Raw genomic sequence first — 18,272 nt, forward strand, 5'->3', positions numbered from 1 at the left:
AAATGAAAAAGAAATTCCACGTCACTGGCTCCGTTTGGTCAAACTAACGGTACTTAACAGAAGGGCCTGAAACGCACGTTTTTGAAACGTTGGGGTGCCTGACCGCTATGTTTAAACACGGGGGGCCCAATCGCTCATTTTTAAAACATCAGGGGCCCAAAATGGAATTAAGCCAAAACTAAAATAAGAATATGCACGGTATGTGTGAAATTTATGTTTTCAATTTTTAAAAATCATGTTAGTTAACAAAATTGAGACTAAGCACGCACTTCCATATGCAAAATTCATGCTATTTTTGCACTTTCCGCACATTCTCACCCATCGGAGCTCCTCGTCTCAGAGTGCTGGAGGAGTTTGGTGGAGCGGTGAGGTTCCGAGAGTTCTGATCTAAGGCGGCGAGGGAGGATTGCAAGAAAGGACGGTGGTGGTTTGGCCTCTTCCCTGCTCCCCCTGCTTCTGCTTTATGTTGGGGAGGTGCAAAGGTTGGTATATAACTATTATTGATAGCTGCTTTTTTGGTATTATTTCAGGTGTTTCTGTTAGTTAGTGGCCATTCTTAAATTTTGTAGTTTTAAGTTTCCTGTGTGTGTGATTAATTTTAATTCATATTTGATTTCTATTTTGAAAATGATTGAACATTTGATTTTCTAAAAGTGTGAAAATAGTGTGGTTGTAGTTAAGAGGCCTCTGTTTGAGCTCTCTAAGCTACTATGGATTGAGCCTCTTTATCTGTATGGCTGTTGAATTTAATCATCCTTGATCAATCTAACCATATATATACTGTTTTCATATTTTACTAAACTGTTCTTTGCACTTAAATTGTGTTGCTACATGCTTGAGATCAAAGGCTTAAGAAAATGTAAGAATGATTAGTCATCTCATTGTTACACTATATGGTTCTAAATCATGTATTTGTTTTTATTCCATTGTTCACTATTTAAGTCTATTGAATTATCCGATTTGGCTAGTCATCAAGAACAGTTTCTTATATAAATATTTAAAAACAAGAATCATAAGGAAAATTATGTACAACTTTTAAAAGTAAAAAAGAAAGGACAAAAGTCATAAAACTAAACAAAGCAACTGTGTTTTATTGAAGAGAAACTGGTGACTATATAGTTAGAATGAAAGGCTAATCAGAATGACTGCATAGCCATTACAAAGTTCCACAATGCCTGAGACACATAGTTTACAGGATAAGAGTAGGAAAAGAAAAGGAAACAGGAACACTCCTAATAATGTAACAAAGCCATCATAAAGGTGGAAACATTAATACATAATCACAGATACAAAGTTGGCTGCAGCCAAGCATGGATTGCTCAACATCATCATATCATCCGTGTGTTTTTATTCAACAGAAACAGGATTGTAAGAAATGGGAATCACAACTAGATCATTTTTCCTCCTGACTGTAGTACCAAAAGCTTCAGCCATGTCAAAATCTTCATGACTAGTTCCAAATGGAAGTTCCCAATCAAAATAGTACAGCAATTGTGCTAGAGGGAGTACAATATTTGGTAGAGCAAACAAAATGCCAGGACAGATTCTCTTTCCTGCACCAAAAGGTATGAATTCAAAATTGGACCCCTTGTAGTCAATTGGACAATCCAGGAATCTCTCAGGATAAAACTTCTCTTCTTCACTCCAGCAAAGGTCTCTTCCAATTGCCCATGTATTCACAATTACTTGGGTTCCTACTGGTATTGTGTAACCATCAATCTCACACGTTTCACCACACTCTCTTGGAAATAAAGGAATAGGAGGGTGTAATCTCAAAGTTTCTTTAATCACTGCTTTTAAAAATTTCAGTTCTTCAAGAGCCATTTCCTCAACATACCCTCTGCTACCAAAAACTTGCCTAACTTCTGCTTGAGCCCTTTTCATCACTCTTGGGTTCTTCAGCATTTCTGAGAAAGTCCATTCCAAACTGGTAGATGATGTCTCACTTCCAGCAATAAACATGTCCTGCAATATGTCCACCCCAAATACTTGTTGTTTAAAAGCCGCATATCAACTTTATACCCATAAAAGTCCCTTAGAAATTACACATAATAGGTGAAAACCCACCACTGGATTCATTTCTTAGCTTATAGTAGTACTAATTAAGGCTAGGAATAGTGTCCAAATTGTAATTTCTTACATTAGTGTTAAAACGAAAATATGAAATGAAGCAGAAAGATATAGAAACTAACCTGAAGAACGGCTTTAATGTTGTTGATGGTCAAATGAAATTCAGGGTCACCATGATCTTTCAGATTCAAAAGAATAGAAAGAAGACTTCCATCTCCACCACTCTTTGCTGTTGCTTCAGTGATGATTTTTTCTAGAACCTTGTCAGTAGTTCTATGCAATTCCTTAAATTTATTCATCGCTCCACTAATCACAAGTAGCCAGCGTTGGGAAGGAAACAAATTAGTAACACTGAAACTTTCAGCCACTCTCATACTTTTCTTCATGAAGAGGATATATGCTTCTTGGTCCTTGCATTTATCACCAAAAGCTGCCCTTGCAACTATGCTATATGTCATAGATAAAACTATATCCGTGAGGTTGACACATGATCCGGTGTTCATAGATATATATCTTATTAAATTTGATACCTCTTCCTCCCTAATTGAATGGAATGATCGCACACATTTAGCACTCAACAGCTCCAGTGCGCATATTTTTCTTAGCTGCCTCCAGTAGTCTCCATATGATGAAAAGGCAATGTCAGTGAAACCATAAGTTGTAATTTCTGCACCAAGTGATCGAGGTCGTTGAGCAAATGTGATTTCATGAGTTTTCAACACCTCTTTGGCAATTTCTGAAGAAGAAACCACAATGGCTGATGTCTCTCCAAGTTGCAGGTGCATGAGAGGGCCATATTTCTTGGATAACTCTCTCAGGCGGTGGTGGGGAAGGGAGCCAATGAGGTGGTGTATGCTTCCGAAAATTGGCAGCTTCCATGGCCCTGGTGGAAGATTGGAGGCTGTGTTTGTGGTTTTAAATCTCTTTAGGATCATAAACATTAAGAGGACCATAAGACTGAGAAGGATGGGGAAGGATAAGAAATGATCCTCCATCATTAGCAAAAGGGCAGTGCAGGGAGGGAGAGCAGTGATTAATTAATCAATAAGGTGAGTCCTATTTGTGCAGGCTGAATGCCAAACTGTTAGACTTATCTTTTTGCCCATTACATTTACAGCCCTTATAGCTGATTGAAAATGTATATTGTTCTTAAACTACAAGCTGGTTGCAATTTATTTTAACTTGCATAATATCCTTTAGTTGACTCTTGGAACCAATCATATCATATCATATAGACTTTAGTGGCAATTCGGAGACAATTAACTCATCACAAAGTCTGAAACCACCCCTGGGAAAACAGGAGGGGTTAACAACTCAATTTCTAGAAGAAGATCTTCATTTGACCAAGAGTGATGCCGTAGCAACAATAATGCTATTGAATTGCACACGTGGTACATATATAAATCTGCTTGCAGTTAGATAATTGTATTATTTTTTTTTGACGATTGATAATTGTATTATTAAACTTAAGACAATTGACTAAACATTTTTTTTTTATCAATGTTGACTAAACATTATTGTTCCATAATAAATCTCACGGTATCACATCACACCTTTGCACCAATATTGAATGTATGAACTAGTCAAATTGTTTGACATTTAACCTGCATAAAACTAATTTTAAAAAATGTGTCATATCAATTAAGTAAATTAATTTCCAGATATAATTGAACACATTTATCTATTGTAGAATTGTCTATACGAAAAAGATTGATAGATCATGGATTAATAACTACACTCTTCATTTTTCTAGGAACCTTTGATTGTCATAAAATTTAAAATATTTTTTTTCCATATTTTATGACAGTAAAAAATTACAACTAAAATAATGTTGAGAATAATTAATTTTTTTTTTTACATTAGAAAGATAAATTGTATCTGCCAGTGATTGATCTCTAGACCTCTCTCACCTAACATACATGTCCCCTAACTCTTATCACTTGAGTTATTGTCCGGGGAGAATGAGAGAGTAATTAATCATTAATTGTTCAATGGTATACAAATCGCAACTAATGTGTATATAAAATTGGTTCCAAGAGATCAACTAAATTATAAACTAATATAGATGGAAACAAACAAGAAGGATATTATCTTAAATTTTCACTTAGTGGATGACATCTAAAAGGATATATGCAAGTTTGAATAAATTGCAACCAGAGATTGTAGTTTAAGAATAATAGATACATTTCCAATATAAGGGCTGTATTCGACAAAAAGATATATAAGTCAGATTGTTTGACATTTAACCAGCATAAAACAAATTTTAAAAAATGTGTCATATCAATTAATCTGACATTAAACCTGCATAAAACAAATTGTTCAAAGGGCAAAACTTAGATACAGTTACTTAGGTGCAGTTTGTACTGTTTGCCAATTAAAATATGATATGTGTAATTTTTTTTCCACATCAGATTCAACAAAATTCCACCCACCCACCCCACTCCATCTTCTTCCTCTCACCTCCCAAACCACCATCTCCTTCACAGTGAACAATTCAGAACCACATAAATGGAGCCCCACCGCACCAAGGGCGACCATCGTCCCCTCCCTTGTGTGAGTCTTTCCTTCCTTCGCCGCCTCAACCTCGTCTGGGCCCGATCTCCGCCTTGCCGTCAAGGTTCCGGTGACCTCAACCGTGACTGGCGCACCGCCGCGCCGTGCCTCGAGCACCCCTATCCCAGATCTCTGCTCATGTCGCCGGTGGGAATTGGGAACCGCGTGGTCACCACCGTCTTCCCAACCTGAATTTGGGTGAGCTTTAGATTTTGGGTGTTGTTAAATCAGATGTGAAATTGGTTGTGGTGGCTAAATTGAAAAGGGTGGGTTTGGCTTTTGGACAGTATCAATTTGATGTGGAATCAGATCTAGATTGATGGTCTGGGGCTGCTAGTTTGGGTGGATACAGCAGGTTCAACGTGAATGTAAGGAAGAAGATGAAGTGGGGTGGGTGGGTGGGTGGGTGGAATTTTGTTGAATCTGATGTGGAAAAAAATTACACATGTCATATTTTTATTGGCAAACAGTACAAACTGTACCTAATCAACTGTATCTAAGTTTTTTCCTGGTTCAAATTACTGTTTTATCTTCCTTTTTCTGTTTTTGCTGTATTGTGATAGTTTAGTTTTATTTTTAAGTCTCCTAGTTTATAAGTATTCTGTCTTATCTGTAATATTTTCTATAGCACAAGGCTTTTTAAACTTCCAAGCCTACTGCTTTACTTGTACTCTTGATTACTTGGAAATAAATTCAGCTTTCTAAAAAAAATCAATTACTTAAATTAATTAAAAATTTGATATTTCATTTCCAAATAATTGAACATATTTATCTATTGTACAATTGCTTATACGAGTCTTATCTCTAGCTAATGTGAAACATAACATGACATCAACCGGGCATACAATTCAATAATTCTATATGCATCCTCAATATTACATATATTTGAGTAGTTGATGACTTTATATTTAATTTAAAAAATTAACCACGAGAAACATACATATGACTTTTTTGGTTTAGATCCTTAACGTAAAGAGAGATAGAAATTAGCATAAGAGATACATCAGAAATCAACTTATTATAAAGAGAGAGGGATGAATTGAGCAATCGATAAACATCCAGAAATGGAACTATACTGGGCTTGGGTGTCTGCTGCCACTTTGGCGACATGCTATGTCTTTGTAGACATATTTTTGAGGAGGTTGAATGGATGGTATTATGATCTAAAGTTATGCAAGAAACAACACCCTCTGCCTCCTGGTGATATGGGATGGCCTCTTATTGGCAATCTAATTTCCTTCTACAAAGATTTCTCATCTGGTCACCCTAATTCATTCACCAACAATCTTCTTCTCAAGTCAAGTTTCTCTTATTTTCTCATTTTTTTTTGTGTCTGAATAAATAAAATTACCATATATGCTTATATATATTATATATGTATGTTTGTTCAGATATGGACAAAGCGGTATGTACAAGACTCACTTGTTTGGGAAGCCAAGCATAATCGTGTGTGAGGCTGAGATTTGTAGGAGAGTGCTTACAGATGATGTAAACTTTAAGTTTGCGTATCCAGAATCCCTGAGACAGTTGATACCAGTACAAAGCATTTCTCGTGCTGAACATAGGCAATTTCGGCGCCTAATCAACACTCCCATCATGAATCACCAGGCGCTAGCGGTGTACCTGGAACGCATCGAAAACATAATGATCAATTCGTTAGAAGAATTATCTAGCATGAAACACCCCGTTGAGTTGTTGAAAGAGATGAAGAAAGTCACCTTCAAAGTCATCATCGACATTTTAATGGGAACTTCCATTCCGCACATGATCACTCAAAACATGGAAAGTTTTTTTGCGGAGTTGTGTAATGGGATGCTCTCTGCCCCCATTAACGCACCTGGTTTTGTGTACCACAAAGCACTCAAGGTTCTTCATTTCCTTTATCTTGCATACTATTAATTGTTAAGAATTAACTTGTTTCGATCATAATTATTTTACAATATTATTTGCTGCATATATATACTAGGCACGTAAGAAGCTGGCAAAAACAGTTCAATCTGTTGTAGACGAAAGGAGACTGAAATCGAAAAATGGCCAAGAAGGAAAAGATAAAGCTTTTATTGATAGTGTTCTGGAAGTCAATGATGAGAATGGTCGGAAACTGGAGGATGGGTATATTATTGACCTACTAATAGCAATATTATTTGCTGGCCATGAAACTTCTGCAACTACTATGATGTGGACAATTGTATATCTTACACAACACCCACACATCTTGAATAAAGCTAAGGTAATTAATAATTTTGCAGCAAGCATAAAAGCATTTCCAACCATTACACTTACTAAAATTTCTCAACTTTATTTTATATCATTCTTTTAAAATTTTCGATAATTTTACATCATTTACAACACTTTATTAACTTTTTACTCCTTCCCAATAACTTTTAAAAAGTTTCTCTAACTAACCCCACAATCAACAGAAGCACTATATGCCTTTTGATCAAATATTATTTCATTTAATGTTCCGTTTTTTTTCCCTAATTTTATGCGGTAAGCTTTGCTAAGACACGGATCTGCAATGAGATACCCATCACAGCCAATGTTGAAATTTCTTTTTGCTCCAACGGCTAAGACTCTTCTGTGAGTTGCTCTTTGATGTAAGACAGTGCTTTAAGCCACTGGTTGGAGATGCTCTTATGGATAAGAGTTCTCGTACATTGACATTGACATCTCCTTTATCTTTTTACCTATATCTTCTTTTTCAAACATATGTGATATAACCTTTCTATAACTATTTTTTTTTTTAAATTAGAAAATAAAATTTAAATGAAGGGCAATTCTATATGGTGAACCATATTAAAATCATAGCATACTCAATAGTATATAGACACATACAACCAAATCATAATATTTGCGTACCTGATACAAGGGAAGAGGAGTCCATGTTCTTGAACCGTGTGAGAATACTGCTCTCTATTATGATAAGCGTGTAAAGTAGATTAAGTTAACTGTTTAATGAGGAGACAAGTTTATAACCTATCAGTTGAGAGCAGAGACCTCTCATTGGGCTTAAATAAATAACACAACCCATCACAGGTTACTCATCAGAAGAGCCCAATAATAATATCCATCAAGTGATTTAGCGTTAGAATTAATATTAATTTCCAGTAATTGATATATTAATAATTCAAGGATTACACATTCCAATTAAATGAATAATGCTAATCCATAAAATATCCAACAATCTCCCACTTGGATAGCATTAGTCATTTAACAGAGATGCAAGAATTATTAAGACTAGGATATCAATAATGGACAAAACGCAAATCCACCAAAAACAAGAAAATATAAGCTTTAACACAAGAGAAGATAATATCCGATAGGGATATGTGTCATATGTGTTAAGAATACCCGATAGGGATAAGAGATTCATATTTCATAAAAGAATGATGGATGTGGAAAAGCATTATAGAATTTAGATAAACATGCAATTCCAAAGAATGACCCAAGCATCTTAAAATGCTATGTTTTCAGACTCCCACTTACGTTAAAAATCAAAAGACTTAACCATATCAATTTATATGGTTTAGATAGGCTCCAAGAATAAAGTCTTTAATCAGTGGATCAATGTACTCAATTAGGACATTGACATCTCCTTTATCTTTTTACCTATATCTTCTTTTTCAAACATATGTGATATAACCCTTCTATGACTATTTTTTTTTAAATTAGAAAATAAAATTTAAATGAAGGGCAATTCTATATATGGTGAACCATATTAAAAAGCTTTAAATCGCATAGAGATTTGGTAAACTTGAAAACCAAATTTTATTTTCCTTGTTCTTCAAAGCCTTATGGTTGGAGCCTATATATTTCCTCTTTAAGTTCTCCATGAAGAAAAACACTCTTTACATCTAAATGCTCAAGATGCATATCAAATGCGGCATACATTGTCAGAAATACTCTAATAGTTGTAAGTCTTGCCACTGGAGATAATATATCATTGAAATTAATACATTCTTTTTTAGCATGTTCTAAAAACATTTGTCTTGTACTATATTGTTCCACCTGATCGTTTCTATATCGTTTAATCTTAAAAACCTATGTATTCCGATGACTTTTTTATCTTGAACTTTAACAAGCTCCCAAGTCATGTTTTATGCAAAGATCATTCTATCTCTTCATGCATTTCTGCAATCCATAGAGAAGAATCTAGAACATTTAGAGCCTCTTGAAAGGTGATGGTTCTCCTTCTTTTGATATGAGACAATATGCATCGTGACTTTTCATTACATAGTCTCATTGCCATGATGGTTTTCTGTTCGAACGTGTTATGCGCCTAGGTTCTACGTCATTGACCTCATTTGGTTCATTTTCTTCATCATCTTCTACAGACTTTCCTTTTATCTCCACCATAGCAGTCTCTTTTGTAAGTTTGTCATCTTTTTGCTCCTTTTGTAGTTCATCTTCTACGACAATTATGTCTCTATTGAAAATAATCTTGCGGGTGGTGGGATCCCACAAGCGATACCCCTTCACATTGTCAGCATGACCCAAGAATATGCACTTCCTAGATTTTGCATCCAACTTTGTTTTTTCTTGGGAGTGGTACATCACACAAATACATCCAAATCAGTTGGTTTTTTAGTCCACACCTTCATTGGTGTTTTAAACCGGTCACAGTTGATGGCGATCAATTTATATTGTAACATGAAGTTTTGCATGCTTCTGCTTAGAAAGTCTTGGCTAATTTGATTGTTCTTAGCTCTTGTTCTCTCGAGGAGAATTCGGTTCATCCTCTTTGCTACACTATTCTGTTGAAGTGTGTGGGCAATTGTAAATTACCTCTTAATACATTCTTGCTTGTAGAATTCTAGGAAATCACAATTTGTATAATCTCCTCCATTTCAACTTGTGCTTTGAACTTCTTGAACACTGAAAACACACTTGACTTCTTCTTGATAGGTTACACCCACAATCTTTTGGAGTAATCATCAATGTATGATACAAAATATTTTTCACCCCATAGACATTTCTGGTGACTCCCACACATCAGAATGAACCAAGTCTACTATGTGTTTGCTTCTAGGAGTTGACTTAGAAAACTTGGTAGTGGCCGATGATGAGTGTTGTGGATATTTCTTGACAAGGGGGCAATGGTGATGGTGGGGGAGGGGTATCATGTAGTGGGGTAGGGGAGGGTACTAAATTTTGAAACTAAAAACAAAAATCACAAAATCAGTTTTCATGATTTTAAAAATTGAATTTAATGGATATGCACTGTTAGTGTAAAACTGTTTTACACTGACAACCAATCACAGCATGTCACGTATGTGGAATAATAACTTTCACCTTAAATTGTAAGGGATTGTCTAAATGACCTATGATAAAGTTTGGGTTAAATAACCCATCATCTAATCACATTAGAGATAAGTGAGTTGAAATTTCTATATTTTATTTATTAATTTATTTCCAATTGACTTATCTCCAATGTGATTGAATGATGGGTTATTTAACTCAAACTTTATCATGGGTCATTTAGACAACCCTAAATTTTAATTAAAACAAGAATATATTTGCTGATGTGACGGAATTCAATTGGGTGACTGTATAAACAAAATTTACACTGACGGTGCACACACATTAAATTCTTAAAATTAGGATGAGATCATTTTAAAGTTATAAAAAAAGTACCTACCAAAAAAAAGTTATAAAAAAAGCCCTTCAGTGAGATTTTTACGGACATGTTTAGCTTTCAAATTTACATTTGAAAAACTAAAACTGGTAATGATAGCATGAGTTAAATCAACTACCACTATAGTTAGTGGAATGCGTACTAAAAAATGGTTTTCTTTTAAATCTTGTTATCTTTACAAAAATATGATTTTAAGTTAGCAATGTAGACGTAATATGTCTTCATCTATATTTTGTAGGAAGAGCAGGAAAAAATCATGAAGGTAAGAGTGTCCTCGCAGACTAGATTAAATCTTCAGGAAATTAAGCAAATGGTTTATCTTTCTCAGGTAAGTATATATATATGGAAATGAATGAATAGAGATTTCATGTCTAATACTTGATTTGGAGCATTCAAAGACAAACACAAATTTTATCTTGTAGGTAATTGATGAGACGTTGCGGTGTGCCAATATTGTGTTTTCAATGTTTCGCGAAGCTACTTCTGACGTGAACATGAGTGGTACGGTAAAGTTATTCTCATAAGTGATTAAGACGACCTCATCTTTTGTTATGAAAGAATGAAAACATTTAAGACTCTAGTTAAATAATATTTCCAGGTTATGTTATACCGAAAGGATGGAGAGTGTTAATTTGGGGAAGGGCTGTTCATATGGATCCAGAAAATTACCCAAATCCAGAAGAGTTTAACCCATCGAGATGGGATGTAAGTTGAGTTAATACACTATTATCTATTTTTGGACCATTTTTAATGTATCACGGATTATATTTCTTAATTTGTTATTATTTATGCAGGATTACCATGGCAAAGCTGGAACCTCTCTACCTTTTGGAGTAGGAAGTAGGCTGTGTCCCGGAAAGGACTTAGCAAAACTTGAAATTTCTATATTTCTTCATTATTTCCTACTTAACTACAAGTAAGCTCTATGTCAAGGCCCCTTTTTCTTTAATCAATTTTCTTATATTGATCTTTCACCTTACTATCTCATAATTATATAGTACTTCTTTGAGGAGATCGAATATACTTATTGGAATATTGCCGTAGCAGGGTAATTGGGCAAATTCAGTACACTCATTTAGGCCAACAACATGTAGAGTGAATTTTATTAATTGTTAATTAGCTTTATTACTTACATGTTATATTTTTATTAGTTATTATTGAGCCACACGTATGAGGCTTCTTCATGCATCTTAATGTTGCTGCTTGCCTTAGACTTATATAAATTGTCTTTCTTTTATTAATTAAAAAGGTAAGCAAAAAATTAGCAATGGGGTTTTGTTAGCCTTTTCTTCAAGTTCCTACTGAATATTTGATAGAGAATTCCACTCTATCATATTGTCATTTGTTTTTCTATTGGGAGAGTTTTGTTATATTTGAAATTTTTTTATTAATTTGTCTACTTTATAGGTTGGAGCGAATAAATCCAGATTGTCCAATTACTTTCTTGCCAATACCCAAGCCCGTTGATAACTGTCTTGCTAAGGTGATAAAGGTTTCATGTAATTAATTAGCTTGTTATGAAAATCAAGTTTCAAAACTATTTGGTTGCAAATACATACTTTGCTTCTTAAGTTTCAAAAGGGAAAAATAACAGAGTAATAAGTTTGTAGGTACGTACATTTCTTTTTCTGTGTTGCTACTCTTTTGAATTTTCTGGGCTTACTAGGGAGAGCTTTGTTCCCTAGTGTTTGATCCATCAATAATGTTTCCCTAATCTTTCTAGAAAACAAAGTTTGTAGGTACATAAATTTGCAGTTGGATTCAATAAAAAAACCATATTTCTCATTCTCCATTATGCTCTTGAACTACTCTTGATGGACATAGACTCATATTGTAATTTCCTACCTCAATTATTTTGCTATTAGTGTGTTATTTACCTATTTTTCAATCATGCTTGTTTTTTCATAATGTACGAGACTTCTTTGATTTGCCTCACTTTATCTGGGCACTGGTAATTGAAAACGAATAAAACTTACTCCCTTCCTCCGTTTTAATAAAAGTGTCAACTTAAAAAAGATGTACACATGTTAAGAAATGCAATCCATTTTGTTAATTTTTTAAAACATATCATTTATATTCCTATTTTACCTTTTACAATGTATTTTTATCTCTTCTCATTTATTATTCTCATAGGGGCACTATATGTAAAAATATCAATTAATGCTCTATTGGAATTCTAAAAGCATATCCAATGCATGGTTATTAGTTCTTATTTTTGAGTTAAGAACTAAGAACTAAGAACTTTACCATTGAAGGTGCTGACATGGAGCTCTTAGTTCTTAAAAATAAGAACTCAATTCTTATATTATGAGTTTTACTTTTTGAGTTCTTAGCTTAAAATATTAATTACTTCTCTCATCCAAATTACTTTATTACTTTTGTTTTTTACTTTATGAAAATAAAAAATATAAATAATGTGGTTGGTGAGACCAAATGAATAGTGGTAAGAACTAAGAACTAAGAACTTATGGTTGAAGCAAAATTGCTTGAGAGTTGCTTAAGCACATATGGCAATACGGGCTCACATGAATAGTGCTAAAGAACTAAGAAATAAGAACTAACATTGGAGATGCTCTAAGTGGACAGTTATTGTGAAACAATTTTTTTCTTTCTAAGAGAATCTCCAATGCAAGGTTCTTAGTTCTTATTTTTGAGATAAGAACTAAGAACTGAGTTCTTAACCATTGGAGGTGCTGACATGGAGTTCTTAGTTCTTAAAAATAAGAGCAACTCCAACGCTGGTTTCTTAACCCAGCTGGAGTTGCTAAGAAACCGTATCCTATTTTTTGCAGCATTGGAGCATGCCTAGTTGGCACTTCTGGTATCTTAGCAACAGTGCAGAGTTCCTTGCACAAGGAACTCTGCTTTTTGGTTTCTTAGCATTTAAAATTATTATTTTCTCTCACTTTCTTCAACCGAATGCTCCAGAATTCAGAGGGAAAAAAATAGATTGAAGGAACTTGGAAGAAGATGAACAACAGAACTCCAAAACAACAATTTGATTACAACAAAATTCAAACTTTAAAATAAAAATTATTACTTTACAATAAAAATTAAAACTTTACCCTCATGATCTGGGTTACATGAAAAAAAAAATAAGGAAGAGGGAGCAAAGTGAGCAGCAAAAATTAAAGCTTGGACCACCGATCAAGCACCTTGCATGTCTGATCCAGAAGCTTGAGGGGCGATCTGGGTCTTGATTGAAGCTTTGGTGGCGGCTGGGGTAGGTTTTAGCTGCGGTGGTGGGTGTTTGGTGGTGGTGAGGTGGGTTTCGATGGGTGTGAGGTGGGTTTTGGTGGCGGTGGATGCTGCATCGTGGCCGGTGGTGGGTGTTTGTTGGCGGTTGAGGTTGTTTGTTGGCGGTGGTGGGTGTTTGTTGCGGTGGTGGGTGAGAGGAAGGGGAAAAGGAGACGCTGCAGGTCGTGGAAGAGGAAGGGGGAAAGAGGAAGGGGAAAAGAAGAAGGTGAGTGAGAGCTTGAGGAAGGAGGTGAGTGAGAGAGGTTGAAGAAGCTGAGCGTGAGAGAAGAGAGGAAGAAGAGAGGAGCGGCTAGGGTTGAGGGTTGGGTCTGAGGGTGAGAGTGAGGAAAAATAGATTATATAGTGGGTGACCGGCTGAACCGGTCATCCCACCGGCTGGAGCCGGTTTTCTGCCCGTTTGGGCTTTTTTTTTGAATTTTTTTAAATTGACATGTTTGACCGGTTTTCTGACCGTTTTTTCAATTATCAGCTTCTTTACCGACCGTTTTTTCAATTCTCAGCTTCTTTACCTTATATATAGTGCAGTAGACCATTTGAAACACCAACATTTACTCCCACAATTTCTCTCTTGTCCAAAAATTCTCAAATTTCTCAAAATGTCTAATCCTTATGAGCAATATTATCCACTGCTCGACAATGAAACACCTCCTACAAGTGAAGGTTTGCAACCTTCGCCTATGTTTCTGTAAGATCAAGTTTTGATCTAGTAGTACAACTCTATGTTTTGATGATTACAAGTTGACCTTTTGATATGAACAATTGTGGTACTCTAACGTGTTTTTCTAAGTGTGCTAATTACAGGCTCTGACCTCAACTCAATCTCACACAAATCAGAAGCACTGTGTATAAAGAGCAACCCAAGCAACGCTTTCGCATTCACCATGTTCAGTATGAACAGTGGAAAAGCTTCAGAAGTTCTGAAGTTATACAAACTCTGATGTGGACTCAGTCACTAGAAGCTCTGAAGATCCAGAAAGTCTGATAACCAAGAAACACTGAAGGCTCAGATATTCTGATGGTGTAGAAGACTCTGAAGATCCAGAAGCTGAATAGTGGAAACTCTGATGTCCAGAAGCAAGATACTCTGAAGACCATGTTCTTCCCTCTGAGTTCAGAATCAGAAGAAACAATGGTCAGAGGATCTGGGCTTTCCCTCTGACTCTGATCAACCGGCTTCACAAGTTCCAATATGAAGCATTCCCCTGATCAGAAGTCTCCTAGGTTTAAAGGTCAAGTCGCTATCCAAGTACAAAAGCAACTGTACCTTCCTGACGACCTACCTAACGTTCTCAGCCACAGCAGAAGCTGGATTTTCCAGAACTGCCCTCCAACGGTAGCATTTTCCATGCAACGCTCAACCCTAATCCTTGGAGTATATAAAGAGGCTGAAGATTGAAAGAAGCGGCCGAGAAGAAGCATTCACATACGCGCAAGACAAACTTAAATTCTTCTAAGCTTTCTTTCATCTGAAATTCATTGAGTTTACTATTAGCTTTTTAGAAGCAAATCTCTTGTAAACAATTCTTTGATAAACAGTTTGTTTAGTTCCTTTAGGAGATCAAGGTTGATCGGATCCTAGAGAAGACTAAGAGAGTGAATCTTAGTGTGAGCTAAGTCAGTGTAATTGTTAGTCACTTGTAGGTTTCAAGTGCAGTTGTAACTCTTACCTGATTAGTGGATTGCCTTCATTCCAAGAAGGAAGAAATCACCTTAACGGGTGGACTGGAGTAGCTTGAGTGATTTATCAAATGAACCAGGATAAAATCCTTGTGTGCTTTTCTATCTCTTATCTTTAGCACTTAAGTTCTCGAAAGATTTGTCAAAATCTTTAAGGTGGAAGTTTTATACTGAAAACGTTATTCAAACCCCCCCTTTCTACCGTTTTTCATACCTTCAATTGGTATCAGAGCGCAAGTTCTGATTACCACACCTAACAGTGTTCAGTGATCCGGGCCGGTGTGAAAAACAATGGCTGCCACCACCAGTGAAACTCAAAGAGATGGTTACAATGCAAAGCCTCCTATGTTCGACGGTCAAAGGTTCGAATATTGGAAAGATAGACTGGAAAGTTTCTTTCTGGGTTTCGATGCAGATCTCTGGGATATTATTGTGGATGGCTACGAGCGTCCAGTTGATGCAGATGGCAAGAAGATCCCAAGGTCAGAGATGACTGCAGATCAAAAGAAGCTGTACTCACAACATCACAAAGCAAGAGCAATTCTTCTAAGTGCTATTTCCTATGAAGAGTACCAGAAGATTACAGATCGTGAGTTTGCAAAAGGCATTTTCGAATCTCTGAAGATGTCTCATGAAGGAAACAAGAAAGTCAAAGAATCAAAGGCATTGTCTTTGATCCAAAAGTATGAATCCTTCATCATGGAGCCAAATGAGTCCATTGAAGAAATGTTCTTCAGATTTCAGTTGCTTGTAGCTGGCATACGACCTCTCAACAAGAGCTACACAACAAAAGATCATGTCATAAGGGTCATCAGGTGTCTTCCTGAAAGTTGGATGCCTTTGGTGACTTCAATAGAGCTCACGAGAGACGTTGAGAATATGAGTTTAGAAGAACTCATCAGCATTTTGAAATGTCATGAGCTGAAGCGCTCAGAGATGCAAGATCTAAGGAAAAAGTCCATAGCCTTGAAATCTAAATCTGAAAAGGCTAAGGTTGAGAAGTCAAAAGCTCTTCAAGCTGAAGAAGAGGAATCTGAAGAAGCATCAGAAGATTCTAATGAAGATGAGCTGACTCTGATCTCCAAGAGACTCAATCGCATCTGGAAGCACAGGCAGAGCAAATACAAAGGCTCTGGAAAGGCAAGAGGAAAGTCTGAATCCTCAGGTCAGAAGAAGTCCTCACTTAAGGAAGTCACATGCTTTGAGTGCAAAGAATCAGGGCACTACAAAAGTGACTGTCCAAAATTGAAGAAGGACAAGAAGCCAAAGAAGCACTTCAAGACAAAGAAGAGTCTGATGGTGACATTTGATGAATCAGAGTCAGAGGATGTTGACTCTGATGGTGAAGTCCAAGGACTCATGGCTATTGTCAAAGACAAGGAAGCAGAGTCAAAGGGAGCTGTTGACTCTGACTCAGAATTAGAAGGAAATCCTAACTCAGACGATGAAAATGAGGTATTCGCTTCTTTCTCTACCTCTGAACTGAAACATGCATTGTCTGATATTATGGATAAGTATAACTCCTTATTGTCTAAGCATAAGAAGCTGAAAAAGAACTTATCTGCTGTTTCCAAGACTCCTTCTGAACATGAGAAAATTATTTCTGATTTGAAAAATGATAATCATGCCTTGATCAACTCTAACTCTGTGCTTAAGAACCAGATTGCTAAGTTAGAAGAAATTGTTGCCTGTGATGCCTCTGATTGTAGAAATGAATCTAAGTATGAAAAGTCTTTTCAAAGATTCCTAGCTAAAAGCGTGGATAGAAGCTTAATGGCTTCAATGATCTATGGCGTAAGCAGAAATGGAATGCATGGCATTGGCTATTCTAAACCAATTAGAAATGAGCCCTCTGTGTCTAAAGCTAAATCCTTGTATGAATGCTTTGTTCCCTCTGGTACCATATTGCCTGATCCTGTACCTGCTAAAGTTGCTAAAAACCCTCTTAAAAAGGGATCTTTCTCTATGACTAAATATCATGCAAATATTCCTTTAAAATATCATGTTGAGACACCCAAGGTGATCAAAACCTCTGGGGTAACTAACAAAAGAGGACCCAGAAAGTGGGTACCTAAGGACAAGATTATCTATGTTGCAGATATCCTTGATAGCTCCACTGAAACACCAATCATGGTATCTGGACAGTGGATGCTCGCGTCACATGACGGGAGAAAAGCGTATGTTCCGAGAGCTGAAACTTAAGCCTGGAGGCGAAGTTGGCTTTGGAGGAAATGAAAAGGGTAAAATTGTTGGTACTGGTACTATTTGTGTAGATAGTAGTCCATGCATTGATAATGTGTTATTGGTAGACGGCTTAACACATAACTTATTGTCTATAAGTCAATTAGCTGACAAGGGTTATGATGTTATATTCAATCAAAAGTCCTGCCGGGCTGTAAGTCAAATCGATGGCTCTGTTCTGTTTAACAGCAAGAGGAAGAACAACATTTATAAGATCAGATTATCTGAGTTGGAGGCTCAGAATGTGAAGTGCCTTCTGTCTGTTAATGAAGAGCAGTGGGTATGGCATAGACGGTTAGGGCATGCCAGTATGAGAAAGATTTCTCAGCTGAGCAAGCTAAACCTTGTCAGGGGCTTACCCAATCTGAAGTTCGCTTCAGACGCTCTTTGTGAAGCATGTCAGAAAGGCAAATTCACGAAAGTCCCTTTCAAGGCAAAGAATGTTGTGTCAACCTCAAGGCCGTTGGAACTTCTGCATATCGACCTTTTTGGACCAGTGAAAACTGAGTCTATAGGTGGCAAGAGATATGAGATGGTTATCGTTGATGACTATAGCCGCTGGACATGGGTAAAGTTTCTAACCCGCAAGGATGAGTCTCATGCTGTGTTCTCTACCTTCATTGCTCAAGTGCAAAACGAGAAGGCTTGTAGGATTGTGCGTGTCAGAAGTGACCATGGTGGAGAGTTTGAGAATGACAAGTTTGAGAGTCTGTTTGATTCCTATGGAATTGCACATGATTTCTCTTGTCCCAGAACTCCTCAACAAAATGGTGTTGTTGAGAGGAAGAACAGAACTCTTTAGGAGATGGCTAGAACCATGCTCCAAGAAACTGGCATG

General features: G+C 36.3%; 2 protein-coding genes across 3 annotated transcripts; one reads left to right on the forward strand and one right to left on the reverse strand.

Moving 5' to 3' along the window:
* The first annotated feature begins 342 nt into the window (after positions 1 to 342).
* On the forward strand, positions 343 to 12,048 carry LOC130745620 (beta-amyrin 11-oxidase-like). Of its 2 annotated transcripts, none has more exons than XM_057597972.1 (8): positions 343 to 482; positions 6,015 to 6,489; positions 6,590 to 6,853; positions 10,497 to 10,586; positions 10,681 to 10,759; positions 10,857 to 10,963; positions 11,053 to 11,174; positions 11,666 to 12,048. In XM_057597972.1, the coding sequence occupies exons 2-8, from the start codon at positions 6,031 to 6,033 to the stop codon at positions 11,763 to 11,765; spliced, it is 1,221 nt and encodes a 406-aa protein (XP_057453955.1). In that variant the 5' UTR covers positions 343 to 482; positions 6,015 to 6,030; the 3' UTR covers positions 11,766 to 12,048. The 2 variants fall into 2 exon arrangements, with proteins under 2 accessions (XP_057453955.1, XP_057453954.1); XM_057597971.1 differs by lacking the exon at positions 343 to 482 and adding an exon at positions 5,574 to 5,920.
* Positions 1,072 to 3,724, reverse strand: LOC130745619 (cytochrome P450 71D11-like). Its single transcript, XM_057597970.1, has 2 exons — positions 2,193 to 3,724; positions 1,072 to 1,965 (listed from the first exon to the last, which is right to left on the reverse strand). Exons 1-2 carry the CDS (start codon positions 3,066 to 3,068, stop codon positions 1,348 to 1,350), a joined length of 1,494 nt encoding a protein of 497 aa, XP_057453953.1. The 5' UTR covers positions 3,069 to 3,724; the 3' UTR covers positions 1,072 to 1,347.
* Positions 12,049 to 18,272: the final 6,224 nt, after the last annotated feature.

The sequence above is a fragment of the Lotus japonicus genome, chromosome 3 (genome assembly GCF_012489685.1).
Source record: "Lotus japonicus ecotype B-129 chromosome 3, LjGifu_v1.2".
Classification (NCBI taxonomy): domain Eukaryota; kingdom Viridiplantae; phylum Streptophyta; class Magnoliopsida; order Fabales; family Fabaceae; genus Lotus; species Lotus japonicus.